This window comes from Pseudorca crassidens, chromosome 13, assembly GCF_039906515.1.
Source record: "Pseudorca crassidens isolate mPseCra1 chromosome 13, mPseCra1.hap1, whole genome shotgun sequence".
Classification (NCBI taxonomy): Eukaryota; Metazoa; Chordata; class Mammalia; order Artiodactyla; family Delphinidae; genus Pseudorca; species Pseudorca crassidens.
The window spans coordinates 13,786,460-13,804,353 of record NC_090308.1 but is presented as its reverse complement, the minus strand read 5'-3'; the positions used below and the strand labels follow the sequence as shown (position 1 = coordinate 13,804,353).

Sequence of the window (17,894 nt, the reverse complement as noted above, 5' to 3'; positions counted from 1 at the left end):
CTTCATCTACTGAGCTTTATTTCTCTGTTATTTATACTCATTGATCCCAGTTTCCCCTCTGGAATAACTCAGGATGATATTTTATTGCTGTGGTCAAAGATTTGAGAAAAACCAGCTGTGAACTTTAAAGCAATGTTTTCAAAGCCAAATGATAAGGCTTTAATAAATCACAAAGTTTTGGACAAAAACCTCTGGGAAAAGTAGCAACAAGCACAATTCTCCACGCCGCCCCCCCCCCCCAAATCTACCTTCATAAGCCACCAAAGAGCTACGTAATGGTAGAATGATAATCATCTGTAATCTTAGGGAATTTTTAAAGTTTCCTCATAAGAAATTTCCACTATCTGGGAGGTTGAGTCTCTGAACTGGCAAAAATGTTATTTTTGTAATATTACTAATAATGCAATTTGTGTGTGTGTGTGTGTGTGTGCATTAAACAGGCATTCCTTCACTAAGGAGCAGTGTCTAACCTGAACTTGGTTACGGTACACACTGATGGAACACTCTCAGGCTTCCCAAGTTTGGTTATATAGTAAAAGCACTTGCCGTCCCCAGGAAGAAACTCCTGAGGCCCACGGTAACCCGAGGCGCATGTACTTAAGGACCAGAAGAGCAAAGTGATGCATGTACCAGACATAAAGCCAGTCCAGAGCTGAGTGGGCAGCTCTGCATTCCCAGAGCAGAGTGGGGAGTTCTCGGCCAGGACAAGGGAGAGCAGAGAGAACACCTAGGACTAGATGAACACATGGGCGTGAGGGATGCAAAGGAAAAGGGCAGAGTGAAGAATGAAGCTGGGCTCCTTTGAAGAGAGTCCCTGGGTTTCCTGTCCAAGGCAGTTTACGAAGGAGAAAGCATGGCTGACTGATCATTAAAATTACTGGTATGGTTGGTATTCTTTGTTCACTTACAGAATTATAGGAATATATACTCTCTAATTTTTCTGTGCTATTGAGTGCCAGTGGGCTTGAATATACATTTGTGGACCATTTTAAAGAGTAACTTACACGAGTAGAAACTCATAAACGACTGATAATGTTAGGTTTTACTAAATATATGTCAGTGAGTGAGAATGTGCTTTCAAAACTACATTTTCTTTCTCTCTGTTTTTTTTTTTACCTTATGTTTGTCAAGTAGTTGTTGGATGTCTTCTTTGGAAGACACGATAATTTTCTGGTCTCCTGCCATCTTCTCGCGTCCGGTCTCCAGCAGGTCAGCCAGATCTTGCAGGGCCCTTTCATACTGACCCTTCAGTGCAAGATTCTGGTTCAGACCGCCCCGCCGGGAGCCAGTGGTCATCATCAGCTCATCGTACATGTCCTAAGAAACAGACAGATACTCACGCTCAATTCAAACCTACCTCTTCATGAGGTACGTTTAACACCTGTGCTCACAGGATGTCAATAGTTTCCGTGGGGTTAAAACGCTGAAAAATTGTTCTTGTGGCTGAGGGAAATGTCATAGAAAATGTAGTTTTAAGTTTTATCATGCTCTCAAATTTTCTAATTTTAGAGTAACTGAATAGAGCATCCTCAACATTTGGTCTGCTAAGTAATAATCAGATTTGGGACTATTCCTTAAATAAAGAGCTACAGAAACAGAGGAGTTTAATGTGAGCAGAAAGCCTTTAAAACTTAAAAAGGCAATGTTTTTGCCAAATGTGGTGGGGTAAATAAATAACTATTTAAGCAGGAAAGACATTTTAGCGGACGATGATACACCAAATACAAAATTTATTTGAGCCATATGGACCTGATTAACGTATCATATTAAGGTTTAGCAGGCCAAAATGCCTCAATCTGGAAAAGTTCAACTTTAATGCCTATTTACAGCTATGACGCTTGACTCTTACACCTGACATTTAAGTACTGTCGGAAAACTGTCTAAAAAGGACAGAGTCGGGGCCATGGGCTCATCACATGATGAAATGTTAGATAATGGAATGAGATAGTTGAAATAAAAATGTTCTTTTTAAAATAAGAGGTATTTTATTTTCTCAAAAGTAAGAACTTGTGACCCTGTATTGGACTCATACTATTAATCCCTCAATGGTTCTGCAATAAGGCGTGTGTGCAGAGAAAACCTGACACACGCACATATTTTTTCTTAATATAACTTAACTGTGTTGCCTTTCAGATGCTACACTTTGCTGGTTTACTCTCCCAGTATCTTCCTACCAACCTGAGATCAGATTCTTGCCTAAGTGCCAGATTTAGAAAAACACTAATCCGAAGTGTTAACTCTCTACTCCTGAAAGATGCCAGGGAGTCTGTTTGGATTTCAGCTACCTTTAATTTTTTGTTGTTGTTCTGGAATTAAAACAATGTCTCTTTTCCATTCAAACATGTATGAAATATAAACTATAATTTTGAACTTGAGAAAATACACTTCCTAAAAGTATTAGCTTAAGTATTTTTTCCTTAAAATTGTTTTGGGTGTAGTACCATACAGGGTAGATAGCCTTTTTTTAACTTTTCTAGGTAGGATTGCCAGTTATTAGATTTTCTACAGTAGAAAATAATATGCCACAACTAAACTATGCTATAATGCTTAGCCATCGGAATAATAATAATGTCAGAAAAACCTTCAAAGCATGAGAATACAAGAAAAGAGAAGAGCTAAAAAATTGGACACAAGGGTCCTCCAACAAATGCACACAGACCGCCCTGCAGTGAATCTCAAAATATGTCGATTTATTTTATTGTACTAAATACGATAGAAGTTTCAGAAAATGTTCTAAGAGTTACTTGGAAGAAAAATTGGGCCTAAATGACATGAATTTTATAGAGAAAGCCTGAAAAAATAGAGAAAATAATGTTTTCTTGCCTTCCAGTTAGGATGTACCATTGAAGCTGAATGCCATTGGAAGAAAACGGTACCTGGAGTTTGGAGAGTTCTTGCACCCAAGGCTGCTCAATCTGCAGCTTGTCACCACGCCTCTTCAACTCAGTGATTCCTGCATCCAATTCCTTTAGCCCATCTTCAGCCTGCTGTATTGCCTATATAAGGTTTATGACATTTTATTAAAACTCCCATAAGCAATTTGCCATGCAAAGTATGAGTATCGTGTCTCCTTATTTGCTCCTCTCTTCTCCACCTAAAACATTTTCCATGCAACATAAAAATGATGGTCCCCCATTAAACAGAAAAGTGAAGAAGGCCCTTTATTATACTACAGATCAGATATTTTAAAGATAAGGAGGTTGGGGCTTCCCTGGTGGCGCAGCGGTTGAGAATCTGCCTGCTAATGCAGGGGACACGGGTTCGAGCCCTGGTCTCGGAAGATCCCACATGCCGCGGAGCTACTAAGCCTGTGAGCCACAACTACTGAGCCTGCGCGTCTGGAGCCTGTGCTCCGCAACCGGAGAGGCCGCGATAGTGAGAGGCCCGCGCACCGCGATGAAGAGTGGTCCCCGCTCGCCACAACTAGAGAACGCCCTCACACAGAAACGAAGACCCTACACAGCAAAAATTAATTAATTAATTAATAAACTCCTACCCCCAACATCTTCTAAAAAAATAAATTAAAAAAAAAAAGGTAAGGAGGTTGGAAGGGCTTAGCATGGAGGGTTGGGAGAACAATGGCTTCCTTGAACAAATAAGGGAAATGGTGAATAGCACCCTGAAGAAGAAGCATGATTTTAGGACGTCTTTAGAAAAAGGTATTTGCCTAGATGTTCTAGGGGATCGTGTTCTGGTTTTCTGAAATGCAGTTTTGAGCATCTTTGAAGCGAGATGCAGCGAGGAAAGAGGAAACTATGCTACAGCATGGTCAGAGAGAGCTTACTCCATTGTGAAATGGGAGGGCAAGCGATCAGGTATGAAAGTGACAGCTAGCGCTGAGCCTTGCCTTCCCAGAGTGAGGTCTACAGAAGCAGGACAAGGCATCAACCTGGCCTTCAAGGAGCTTCCAGTCTGCTCAGGAAGCCTGAGTAAACAGAAGAAAAGGAAACAAGGCTGAATACAGTTATGTACTAAGCTTGCTGCAGCTCATCCCTGTTAGAGGACTTCGGAGCAGGGAGACACCAGTGAATCCTGGAGCAGTCGAGGAAGGCTTTTGGAAGAAAAGCAACCTCAGCTGCCCTGATGAAAAGAATATGGACTCCACATGGCAGATGAAACACACGTGTCTTATTTTCTCTCTCCTGAGTCCCCACCAAAACCACTGCCAATATTTTGTTTGCTTGTTTTCTGGGGTGTTTTTCCTTCATAAATCTACAAGGGCAAAGAAATAGGAAAGAGGGTAATACCAACAAAATTTTGCCAGCTGAAAATCAGAAGGATACACGGGAATTGACTTAGGAAATCTGAGAAGCTGAATCCTAAGCTAAATTAAAGCAACAGGAAATTAAAGCAACGACCAAATTAAAGCAACAGGAATCTCTGGAACCCTGGGCAACATGGGGCGGGTGCTAACTAAGGAGGGTTGGTGGAAAGCTGCTTAAAGAGCACCTCGATTCCCAGATCCCCTTCCTCATTCCACACTGGCTCTTCCCTTCCTTGGCAAAAGACTGAAAGTTCATTTTCTGGAGAAGGTAAAACAGATGTCTCTGGACTGAGGGGCACCAGGCACAGTTGTGGGCTCGAGTTCTTGACTGAAAACAAGGGGATAAAGGGACAACACCCACTGAATGCTGAATGTGGATCCCCTACGTCTCCTAGAGTGCTGAAGCCTTGTTTCTACTCTCCAGACAGAAGGCGGTGGGCGGGAGAATATGAAAAGACCAACAGAAAAGACCTAAAAAGTTTGACACGAGGATTCTCCAATAGCCCACACAGATCATCCTTCCATAAATCTCAAAATTGTCAAGCCCCATCCATTCATGAAGTTCCCATTCAGTCTCTCATCCTAAATGTGAAGAGACAACAAAGCATTTACAAATAGCTGAGAAAAGCCTCTAACATGAAAGACGGAGACCAAAATAGGCCAACAAATTAAAAGCAACCCGGAGGGGAATAGATTATACAGGAAAAACCAACAAATAAAAAACTCTCCCCAAGTCCCCCCAAAACCCTTTCAACCCCCAAATCACTAATATACCAGAGAGATTATAAAAGACAATGCATCTATTTGAAAAAGAACAGGATACTACCCCAAAGTGGATAGTACTTCCCAGTCTCTGAGAAGATTAAATGCATGAGAGCAGATATGCAGAAGTCAACAGAAAAGTTTAGAGTTGAAACTGAGGAAGTTTCCAGAAAGCAGAGCAAAAAGACAAAGAGAGACATGTCCCTCGATAAGAAAGTTAGAGGATTGGACCAGAACATCCAGCATCTGCCTAAAAGGAGTTTCAGAAAGGGAGACAGATAAAATAGAGGGATGAAAACTATTTAAATAACTCTTAGAGAATGTTCCAGAATAGAAAGATGAGAGCTGCCAGATCAAAAGAGCCCACTGAGCCCCCAGCCCGGTGGATGAAACAGACCATCCCCAAGGCATGTCACTGTGAAATTTCAGAACTCTGAGACCTTCGGGAATTAGAACAATTTTCAATTCCTCAAGCCAACGCTGGAAGCTAGAAAACAATGGAGCAAAAGCCTCCAAACTCTGTAAAGAACTGACCAAGGATTGTATAAAGAGCCTGGCTATGAGTAGTATGTGAGCATATGACTGGAACATTTCCAGACACGCAAAACACTGAAAACTCTATGTAGCACGCATCCTTTCTTAGTAAGGATGCGCACTAAGGAAACAAGGAAGCAATACAGTAAAGAGAAAGACCTGAAGCTCAGCAAAGAGAAGACCCAGCAGAAGGGAGAAGTGAAAGAAATTCTCAGAACGGTAGTAAAGGGAGATTGAAGAAGACAGCTGTGCAACAGGCTTATGGGGCAACAGGTCTGTTCTAGGTCAGAATGACACGACTCAAAAGATGAATATATCCCCATGCTTCTGCTACTGTTACCTCTTTAACCCAAGGAGGGTAGGGATGGGATTAGCACTTTTTGAGTTGCTTTCCATTTATTCAGCAAAATCAGGAGTAATTTATTTTTATCTCTGGGATTTACATTGGTTGTATTGGTCAATAGTCAGTAAAAGTGTTACTTGTGATCATACGTATCCTAAATTTCACATTAGAAATTCAAGGCAAAGCACTCTTATGGCTGCTCAAATTCTGCTTGGGATTGGGTACATTATAAGCCAAAAATAAAAAATAAAAAGGGGTCCTTTCAAGTAGAAGTTATGATGCAGAAGAATGATTTTCAATTTGGGAAGAATGAGGGACCTCTGTTAAAAAACAGATGAAATTAGGGTGCAGAAAGATACATATTCAAATATAATTTTGCAAACTGTTTTAGATGGTCAGAGAGGGAGAGAGATCTAGATATCTCATCCTATAGGGAAGTACTTGAGGTGGTCTGTATTTCAGGTGATTCCCTATGGCCTCTACCCACAGAACCATTAGAGGTCTACTGAAACTAGGGTATGCAATTCCATTAAAGCACACATTTTCATCATTACTTAGTTTATGAAATGGGATGTTCTGTGTAACATCCTTCCCATTGCCTCCCTCCTCCTGAGCTGTCATGTCAAGCACCAGATGCAGGAGTTGGCACTGACACTTATCCTCACCCCAAACATCCCTAGTGACTTTCCACTGCCAGTGGTCTCCAAGCTACTCACCCAAAAGTACCCAAAAGTGTTTAAGATGATCGATGAGAATGAAACACTGTGTCTTTCCTTTATATACAACCACAGGCGTTTTTAATTTTCAGTTGTGTGTATGCTTTATAACACAGTGCCTGCTTATAATTTATAAATAAGTAAATACACATATATTTGTGGTGTGTGCTTACTGTTTTAACCAATGAAGTGCGCAAGCAATAAAGCTGACCACTCGTTTGTAGAACAAAGTCCAAATTCTCTGACATTCAACAGGCTCTATAAGCTGCTTCAAATTTCCTCTTTGAACCCTACTTCCCCTCAATCACCTTTGTTCATTGTTCAGTTCAGTCAAACAGGATTACTTGCTTTTCTCCCGAAGTGCCCTGAATGGTCTAACATTTATGCCTTTGTTCTTGCTGTTCTCTTTACTAGAACACCTTTCTTCCCAGTCTCTGTGTGTCCAAACTTCTAAGTCCAGTTCGAATTTCCCTTTACAAAATTTTCCCTAATCCTACCACCGCTGAAGGTAATCTCCCAGCTTCTAAACATCCATAGTGCTTCATGTGTAACGCTACCAGGACGGTCTGACTCCCTGTCGAGTGTCATTGAGGTTCATGTCTAATCTCATGGTTAGGTGGCAAACACCTTCAGGTCAGCATCTGTCACTAACACCTTTTCCTCTCTCACATTTCCTGGTTACACACAGAAGTAAGTGACAGAGTCAATGTAATCTGTAAACCTGGTACTTAAAAACAAAATAGATGACAAACAAAAATGCTACAGTAAGCCATTAATATTCCAAAGAATATGTGGAATTTCATAGTAAATCAGATCTACTCATCGCACTTGCTCTTATGGGAAAAGGCGGCTGTAAATACCTCTATTTGCTCTGCCACAGGCTGTTCAAACACATTTGCCAGTTTCTGCAGAATGATGTATTTGTGGTCAGCCAGTGATGCAAACAGCACCTTCAGATCATTCTGAGGAGGAAAGCAACAGGAAGGCTTAACATGTGTAACAGGAAATTCAAAATGGCTGTAAATATAACACACATTCTTAGAAATAATATACAGGGGTAGGAATTTAATTGTTTCCAGAAGAAACAATATTATCTTATGGGAAAGTAAAAGGAACTGGTAACAATTTATACAAGTGCTAAAAAATTTACACCAAGTGCTAGAATTTGTTATACAAAGCATTTCCAACACAACACAGATGGAGACGAAGTACACAAATAAAAAGCAATATTGGTCACCCAAATGTTCTTGTTATTTCTGTAATAAAGGAGCACATTTAAACATTGCAGCAGAAATATTACACTAAGGACTTCGAGCTAGTAAAACAACCTGGAGGTGGTGTTGTGTTTGGGGGAAAAATATTATTCTTAAGAATAATTATGATCCTTTTTTTCCTCTCTCCTCTCCTTCCCTCTCTCCCTCACTTCCTTCTTTCTCTTATTTTCAAAGAATTTGCACAAGCTTATAAAAAGCCATCCAGAAGTTTAGAAGATAAACATTATTCACAGTGACCAAAGACATATGAAAAGACAACACAAAAAAATCTTAGCTAAGCCTACTCATAAACGTTACTCATTTAAATGTCCAAATATACTTATATTGAGTTAACTCTGTACAGAAAGGAGATAACTCTCAGACTTTTTGATACTCAATTCTAAAAGGAATAATGAACTAGAACAAAGCTTGAATTATAACATTTTTAATTTTTCTCCTGAAATATCAACAAGTAAGCTCTATTTCTTATTAGTTAGAAACTGCTGTGATGGGCTGGTTGCTCATCATAGGCTGAAGCCTGACTTATCACATTCTCTTCAGCGGGAGTTGATCACATGTGTGTATGGTACCAAGATGCAAAAATTCTGACTGTCTCATGAGTAGAAGGATAATCACACCAAAGAAGAAAAGAAGTCTTTAAGGATACATGGCAGCATTATAACACAAAATACGAGGCTGAAGGAAAAGAGTAGGTGTATTATGCAGTTTAAAAAGAAAAGAAGAAATAGAACTGAACGTGAGATTTAGAGAAAAGCATACGGTCCTAAGAGGCAGCAGCTGCCACTAACCAAAACCCAAACCAATCTGCAAGCCTAGCTGCAGACTAGACGAGAAATTATAAGAACAGCACTGGAAAAACGATGCCAGAAACAAGGGTTCTGCTTATGAGTTATGATAATGCTTGTGTCATCAGCTGTGCTCAGGGTAAGGCCACGTGGGCCATTAGAACCATGATACATTTATCTGTTCATATGCCTAAGAAAAGAGGTTCCCATTCGTTTGAACAGATTCAAAAGAAGTAAAGTCCTTATTACCTACCCGTATTTAGAAAAACATTAGTTCCGTTAATCTAAATGAGTAGATAAGTATAAAGGTGGGTTAGAAATGAAGAGGGTATATGTATTTCCTGTATATCATCTTTACATTTTTAATAGCACCTTTTCTAGATTAATCATATTCTACTCCAGGTAATAGAGAACAGAGTTCACATTTCTAGAAGCTGCACTAATTACTAGATGAGACTAGCCAAGAAGAAAGTAAAGCAGAGAATATGACTGATTTAAAAATTACTAAATAAAGGACTTTAAGAGGTGCTTATAACCATATGGATGTTGGTATTTTCTTAAGAATGAAAATCCAAAGGCTTTAACCATTTCTTAATACCACACTTGTGATACAGCAGGGTATTTAAGGTATCTATATACTACACACATAACAGACATCACAATTTTTTTCTTACAGTTACTGGAATTACTTGTAGGGCATAAAGAGGTGGGCTTCTAGCTGTCTGAGAAACAGGAAGCTTCAAGTTTTAAAATCATTTGTGTTGCCCTGCTCATTCAGTAAGAAATTCTTTCATTTTTTACTTTTTAAATAAAATATTCAACTATAAAAATGTCTAGGAAATTTATTTGGGTTTAAGTCTATGAATAAAAGTTTTAAAAATACAGAATAGGTGATAATTAACTTGTGATTCCATGTAGATAACATACTTCAACATAACATCTACCCATTTTCCAGATTGTCTGTTGGGTACAGGATAACGTTAACATCTGGCAAAAGCTAATACTCAAAAGTTAACTGGGAGCTTCCCTGGTGGCACAGTGGTTGAGAGTCCGCCTGCCGATGCAGGGGACGCGGGTTCGTGCCCTGGTCCGGGAAGATCCCACATGCCGCGGAGCGGCTGGGCCCGTGAGCCGTGGCCGCTGAGCCTGCGCGTCCGGAGCCTGTGCTCCACAACGGGAGAGGCCACAACAGTGAGAGGCCCGCGTACCGCAAAAAAAAAAAAAAAAAAAAAAAAAGTTAACTGTAAAATGAAGGCTACCATTCCAATAAGCGCTGAGCACTGAGAGTATACCAGGTGCTCAGTGCAAAGTAAAATGGTTTGTGACTTGACTTTTAATTATACTAACATTGGAACTCCTTCTCTCAATTAAATTGGAGCACAGACATTTTGAAATGTCAGTTTTTGTTTGTGAGCTGGCCACCAGCAAGTAGAAACTTGTTGGCAGAGAAAAATAGAGAAGATGATTAAAAGAGAATTTCAAGATTACTTGTTCTTCTCTTGATCCTCTACCCAAAATAAGTTCCAGAGTATTCGTGCTTAGTTCAGTTTTTACTCTGACTGGCTATGATTACCAATAACAACTGAAAAGTACCAGAGACACTAGCATAGAGAACGCAATTTGAAAAAGGGAAACATGCCTCCTGGTGATACACCCATTTGCACTTTTAACCCACCTCATTCATGGCCAATTGACTAGAATGCTATGAAAACTCAGTGTGTTATTTTATGCAAGAGGAATTTTAGAGTAAGGAAACAAGTTTCCGTAAGTTGCACAACAGTTTAGCTGATTTGAGACATACTATGTACAGATGCACATGCAATCAGATCTTGCATTCAAGACAAAATACCCAAATAATCAACCCCAGGTTTTCTAACTGAAAGGGAAATGCTCTTTCCTTTCTGTGTACTACACAGCATAACAGATACAAATGCAAATATCCAATGCAGGTCATTCTTCTAAGCCACAGACTTGCGACTATTCACCTGAGTATTTTAATTCTACCCGATATCCTTGCCCAGCCAGTGGTACTGCTAACGACCCAGTCTTGCCCCTTGGTCCATGGCACTGCTCCCACCTGTCTTTTCTGTCAGCCAATGCCCCCCAGATGCTCACGTCAGAGTCCCTGGAGTTCCTCAGCAGTGCCCCTTTCTCTTGTTGCCCAGATCCAAACAGACGCTCCCCTATTGATTCTGCCTTCCAAATATATCTTGAATAAGTCTACTTTTCTCCAACTCCCCCGCCATCATCCTAACAATATAAAATATACAAACATTCTTTGAGTCAAATCCTGGCTCCAGTTCTTGATGGTTAAATAACCTTGGAGAAATAATTTAACTTTTCCACTGGTTTTAGAGCCTATATCTATTATCATAAATACTACTATTAATTGCAGCAACAGTAACAAAACTTGCTGAGTGCTTACTACGTTTCAGACACTGTTTACAGTATTTTACACATTTTAACTCATTTTGTCCTCACAAAGCCCTAAAAGGTAGTTACCTTGGGCATGGTTTAATAGTTGAGGATACTTAGGTCAGAGAAGCAGCTAAGGTTATACAGCAGTAGGTGATAAAAATCATAATATTATTATTATGTCAATAATACATGTGAAGATTTCTTGTGAGTAGAGAAATGATACACAAATGTTTGTGATAATTTTAGTTTATAGTTTTAAGAATGTAAACTACTGGAAGGCAATGATAATTTGTCCCTCTAGATGAATATCTAGAAAATTCCACATTTCCTGGCTAGTGGTATGTTTACTTGACACTTTACAGTATTTTTTTGGAAATCAAAATTTTACATCAACCCCTTGGCCCTAATTACATGTATTACATGAATCTATTTTATAAGTCTTCTGTGTTCGCTACAAATAAAATTCAATTAGAATGTAAGTATTCCCAAAGGATGCTTTTTATTACTTCCTGCATGTTTCTTTGGTCTTATGTTTTAAACTCCAGTTTTATCAACTGGAAATTATCATTATAATATGCCATATATATGAGCTTCACTGGTTGAATTTAAAGTTCTATTCAGCCCTAAGTTTGGTTGGCTGATTTTCTCAACCTTCCACTTCTAGGAGCATCAAACTTTGTTTTCTATTCCTTGAGTTCAACCCCCTTGTTTTTCTGTAATGTTCTTGCCCTATGTACCTTTGAAAAAAAACGTAGGTCTATATCTATATAAAAGGTAGGTCTATATCTATATAAAAGGTAGGTCTATATCTATATACCTTGATAGGTATATAGGTAGGTCTATATCATACCTCGATAAGATCCTGTTTATTGTTGAAGGTAGCTGGAAAATGGTGAAACATCTCTTGATAATGTCTTACCTGGAAATTTAGTATTTGCTGAAGTCTTTCCTTCATCTGATGACATCGTTGATTTACTACCGAGTCTAGCAAAGACAATCTGCCCAAAAGACAACCCAAAGTGTCTTCAATAACATCTCGGTTATCACCATTCTCTGGAAAGGCTTGGGAAAACAAGTTCTTGTTCTTATCCATTTCTTCAGACATTTCCTTAATATCTTTGGCAAGAGTCTGGGGTTGATAAGAAAGTGCATTTCAATGTTTAGATCCATGAATTTACATACAGATCGAGTCATTTCCTCACAGGAAGTCCACTATATCTCTCATACTGCTCAGTGATAATTACATCTAAGGCAAGTTGGACCACTTCATACACTTCTGTAAATATTAGGCAAGTTACTGTTATTTTCCTCAGAAACTTCACATCATTTGCTAATACTAATATATAATATTTGGTGAAAAGATGAGTTTTCTAAAGTGCCATTTAGAAATTCATAGTTCTTATTTTTAGTCTGTGTTTCACATGGGGAAGCTTTGCCATATACAGCAGGGTTCCCACGGAGTCCTCAGTTTCTTCCACCTCCCACATACACAAGACAAAGAATAAAACTACACAACATAAATATCTTTGACAGCTTTTTATATTTAGGCAATTCTTTTCTGCATTATGTTGCTTGGAAATACACCTCATTTGTCCCTTATTAGAACTGTTTTATGCTTGACCTTCTTTACACGTAACATTAATTATCCGATGTCAGCATTTCAGGTACCGCGTAATGTCATACACCCACAGACACGGGCTGCCAAGCTTACCTCTTGGTTAAAGAGGCAAGTTTCCGCCTCTGCTGGTAGAAGTGCTGTGGCAGCAAATAAGCGATCCTCTACATCATCCAGCCACGTAGAGGTAGCCGAGACCCCGTCGTATAGCTTCTGTTCCAAGTCAGTGTTCTGCCTCTTTGTCCCTCCACCCTGAGAAAAAAAGGAAGGAACAAAGGATTAATTACAGTGTTTTGAGGAATCAAAGAAAAATACCAGGATGAGATGCTGGGGTCCAGTGGCTCTGCCTTTCCGGGGCTAATCACTAGCGCTGGGTCTCAACAGCTCACGCCCTGGGGTGGAGCAACCCCCTGGGATCCCAGATCCACAAGGAGACCAAGCGCACCACCCTACCTGGGCTGAAACCTCCTCGAAGGCCTGGTTCAATCCATCCAGCAAAGACGTCACCGCGGATTTATCCTGGGCCTGTCCGTCCCCTTTGTACAGTGGCATGCCAGACAGGAGCCGATTTGGCCTGCTGTAAAGCTGTAGGCAGACAGGAGAGCTTAGTTAGGACCAGTTGTACTCTATCCAGGTGTTCTCATTTAGAAATGAACACTGAAGCGGATGCTGGGAAAACTGTGTTTATGGAAACCTCTGCTGGAGAAAAACCACCTTACAACACACCATGTCCACTAAACATGATGACCAGATCCAGCAATGGCAATGTTTCCCTGATGGACCGAGAAAAAAAGAAAGAGAGAAAAGAAAATAGTGGGAAAAAATGCCTGAATTCTTATCATAGCCTTCCTCTCAACTTAATCTTGGTTTTAGCACAACCCATGATGAAATAATTCAGCCGAAATACCAGAACTAGACTGATCCCTTTGCTTTCATGATTCCTTTACTTCCCCCCTAAACTCTTTTAGGCAAACACAATGTCTCCCCAGTAAGGACTATGATATGGCCTCGCACTCAAACGTTTTAATGATGTTTCTGCTCAAACTCAGTGTCCTGTAATTTTTTAGAACACCTCATCTTGTCCTTACTTTTCAGGCTGATTCATTATCCTCTACACATGCCGGGCTCATTCCCCACTGTGGCTGGACGCTCACCACCCAGCATCTCTTTATAATCCACTGCCTTAAATTCCACACCTCTTCTAGCCACTTTCCACTTTTTTTTTTTTTTTTTTACTTTTGTTTCCTTTTTAATTCCCGCTAATGGAGCCTCCCCAGCTGCTAAATTTTTCAGAAATGTCTCAAGCATTTCCTTAGTTGGGTTACAGGTTCCTAGGAGCAGAAGCCATATCTCATCCTGAGGCCAGGTGTTCTGCAGAGATGCTAAATACAGTGGAAGTGAACAAAGAAACAGTGCTCTGAAAGACTGATGCCTTTTGACCTAATGAACTTGAGGCAAAAAAAAAGTGCCTGTTTTTACACTTGAGATTAGTTAAGTATATCATCCAAGTGTACAAAATTGTCAGTAAGGTAACATGAAAAATGAGGGACTTCGGAGTTAAACAGACCTGCATCTCCATCCCAGTTCAGCCTCTTCTTAGTCACAAGACCCTGAGAAATTATCTAATCTCTCCAAGCCTTAGCTGACTGATCTACGAAGAGAGGTAATGTCAACCTCACCACAGCATTGTTATGTTAACACCTAGAACACAAAATATGTTCCTCATAGATCATTCCCTTTCTTTCTGGAAACTCATAGCCGGACTACTTCTTCCTGTACTCTTCTCTCACCTCTTCTCACCAAAGAGAAGAAAGTGCTGACAGGGCACTGAGAGAAAAAGCAGCTCTCCCAGATGAGAGCAGGTATGGTGGAGACGTCCAGGTCAACGGTGCTGGATGGGCGACTCATGCAAGTGTTCAAGCTGAATGGACAAGAGGCAGAATCAGGGGTCGGGCACTTCACAAGCGAAGAGTATTAAGTACGCATGGAATGTGACTAGAAATATCCCAGATTTATCTGACTTAGGAGAGTCAGAAAAGGCTGCAGTCCACCATTTAGGACGGTAAATACCACTTACAGACAAAGGAATGGGGAAATCCTATCACATGAACAGTGCTGTTCTGAAGTCCAGGAGATCTAGGTCGGCAATTAAGAACTCAAGCCGTGAGTCTGAGGAATGTTTGATCGGGGTGTGAAGGAGGATCCATTCAAACACAGGTAGGAGGTCCATGCAAAAGGTATAAGGGCCCTGTGTGCCAGGGTGGGCCCTGTGTGCCAGGGTGGAGTATGATTTCGAGACAACTGCCTCTGGAAAGGGAGGGCTTTCTATTCTCCAGGGCCAGAGCTGGTGATGGTCCTGTGGACAGAGGCAAAGAAGGCCCTGGCCAGGGAGTGAGGTGTGAATGCCACAAGAGGCTGTAAACGGAGACAGAGGTGAATGGCTCTGTATGACTTATGCACGGCTCTCAGCAGATGGGGCACCTTTAGACATCCCCCTTTCAGGTGATCCTGGCAAGGTGTACCTGCCCTACAGTGCCTGCTTTGTCAGCTCCTGCCTTTCCCTCCTCTGTAATTATTGATACCCTTTCTCTTCCGGGGTCAGCCTCTCCCAGCTCCTAAGCTAGTCCGGAGCAGAGCAGTGAAAACAGCAGCTTCCCCAGATCCACAGTGAAGGTCTTAGAACTTGCTCTGATGATACCTCCGTGGTGGGATGGCCAGAGCAGGGCTGACCCAGGACCTGGGCTAGGCTTCTATCTCCAGCATCCTGCTGGGCCACAGCTGTGGTGAGCATCACAGGCTTCCCTGACTAGCTCTTAAGGGGTGAATCCCTCTGACTCTCTGTTGTTCTCAGGCTTCTGCTTAGGGTGAACTCATAGCTATTATCTATCTGGAACCTTCTATTGCTATATTTAATTCCACTGGATTTGGCTTGCTTGTTGGAACCAAGTCCAACATCACGAGTACCCACCCATCTTGGGAACCAGCCTACAGATGGGCCAGTGACCACTGTTAACTGACCCCTGAATTCCCCTCCCTTTAGCTCCACTGAGGTCCCAGTGTGTTTCCCAGTAAGATCTTCGGAAATGATTAAATACTGGAAGTAGCAAAAGACAATAAGATAACTTGATAACTTACTGACAAATTTGTAGCTTTTTTTTTTTTTTGGCCTGGATGTGTATATCCTTAATTTTCAAAGTTGTGGGGAAAAAGGGGAGGCCCATTTGAAATTTAATGGTTTATGCTAACGAGTCATCAGATATTAATCTTCTCTGAGGAAAACAGTATCTAGAAGTCAAATAAACTTCCACATATCATTATATCATTATAAAGGGATATGTGAAACAGGCTTGTTAAGAAGAGTGTAGGATGAGTAGTTTTTTTATGTCTTATTTTGGAATTGATAATGAAATATAGGTTGTTGCACAGTTATATTCACTCCCATAGCATAAGCTGTACATCTTTTATATCAGTTAATATGTAAAAGCAAAACGTTCGATACCACTTGCTCTTGTTCGTGTTGCAGAACATTCTGAAGCAGTTTCTGCTTGGTGCTAAATTCCTGATGGAGGCTTTCCCATTTCATTCTCATCTGGTCTTCAGCAGGTGATTTCTGCCCTTCCATCCCCAACTCCTGGGATAACACATCAGGTTTTTCGCTATTAGAAGAATAAATAATCTAAGTTTACAATGTGTGTAAAAAGGCAATAAGTTCTAGGTAATTTATTATGTGTACTAGATCTGGCTTCTAAAATTGCAACCAGATTATTTCAGTCATTAGCTCATACTTTAAAAATATAAATTAAAATAGAAAACTTGAGACTAATAGTAAAGCAAGTATATTCTTACTCATATAATTGAACCACGAGCACAATAATTAAAAAAATACACTGAAAACAGCTCAGCATTAAAGATAAAAATAACTGTAACTTTTAGGACCAGAAAGCAGACGATAAGACTTGTATCCTTTGACAAATAGCCCACAAACTGATTCAAAAGCCCTAAAAATGCTGCCTAGTCTATTGAGAGTTTTCACCCTGAGTCCAAGGAAAATACTACAGAACAGGTTTCAGGACATGCAATAGGAGTACAGAATGTGGAAGGATCATCCTTAAAGAGAGGCATAAGGTAGCATCTGAGACTATGGCTCTGGGGGTGAGACAGATCTGGGTTCCCTGTTCCAGCACGTTAGATTTGTGACTTTGAGTAAGTCACTTCACTTCTCAGAGCCTCAGTTTCCTCATCTTTATTTTTTTATCCTTTTGGCTGTGCCGTGCGGCACGTGGGATCTTAGTTCACCGACCAGGGATCGAACCCCGGCCCCCTGCATTGGAAGCGCGGAGTCTTAACCACTGGATCGCCAGGGGAGTCCAATCTTCTCATCTTTAAAATGAAGATAGTACCTATCTTGCAGAAGTATGAGAATTAAATTTAGAGAAGATATGCATAATGCCTATGACCCTATCTGGTCAAAAACAGCCAGTCAGTCAATGGGGCCTAAATGATAATGGTAATGGCAATGATAAGAACCTGGGGGACCCAAGTTCCAATAGGTCCTAGTTTGTCAGGGGTTTTGAAGTCCTAACTAGAACCATGTCAGCCGAAAGCCATACTAGATAGCCATTACTATTACTTTGATGGAAACTTTTGCTCAAGTGAAGAAAAAAAAAATAACCAGTTCATTGGCAGAATACTACTATATACTACCCCAAAGCCAATTCTTTTCAGAATAAGCATTGAATACCATAGTTTCTCTAGGTAGGTCTGTTGAAGTAAACCTTAAAAAATTATCTATAAGGCTATGATGCAGCATTTCTACTTCTAGGATATAACAGAATCTTTCTTACCTGCACACTTAAAGACATGTTAAGAGGTTAAGTTCAACAATGCTAGTAATAGCAAAAAAACAAACAAAAAAATGGCAACAATATAAAGGCCCATCAATAAGAAAATGGGTAAGTTGTTATAGTTACAAGTTAAAATACTGTTAAGCAGTTAAAATGAAAAAACTAGATCTATATGTATCAACATGGATTGATCTAAAAAAGTAATGCTGAGTGAAAAAATATCAAAATAAAACTGATACCTCTAATTTTGCTATATTAGTCTCTGGATTTTTCTGCCTTTTTTTTTTTTCCCCTTTGGCCTCATCCCACGGCTTGTGGGATCTTAGTTCCCTGACCAGG

At 40.3% G+C, this 17,894-nt stretch overlaps 1 protein-coding gene across 2 annotated transcripts in view; it reads right to left on the bottom strand.

The window, feature by feature from the left end:
- SYNE1 (spectrin repeat containing nuclear envelope protein 1) overlaps positions 1-17,894 on the bottom strand; it is a 456,348-nt gene that overhangs the window by 119,213 nt on the left and 319,241 nt on the right. For both annotated transcript variants that reach the window (XM_067701747.1, XM_067701745.1), the window contains 7 exons: positions 16,211-16,367; positions 13,165-13,296; positions 12,808-12,963; positions 12,016-12,225; positions 7,480-7,581; positions 2,877-2,996; positions 1,117-1,317 (listed from right to left, as the gene is read on the bottom strand). In XM_067701747.1, coding sequence (XP_067557848.1) covers positions 1,117-1,317; positions 2,877-2,996; positions 7,480-7,581; positions 12,016-12,225; positions 12,808-12,963; positions 13,165-13,296; positions 16,211-16,367 — 1,078 coding nt within the window. The remainder of the gene's footprint in view (positions 1-1,116; positions 1,318-2,876; positions 2,997-7,479; positions 7,582-12,015; positions 12,226-12,807; positions 12,964-13,164; positions 13,297-16,210; positions 16,368-17,894) is intronic.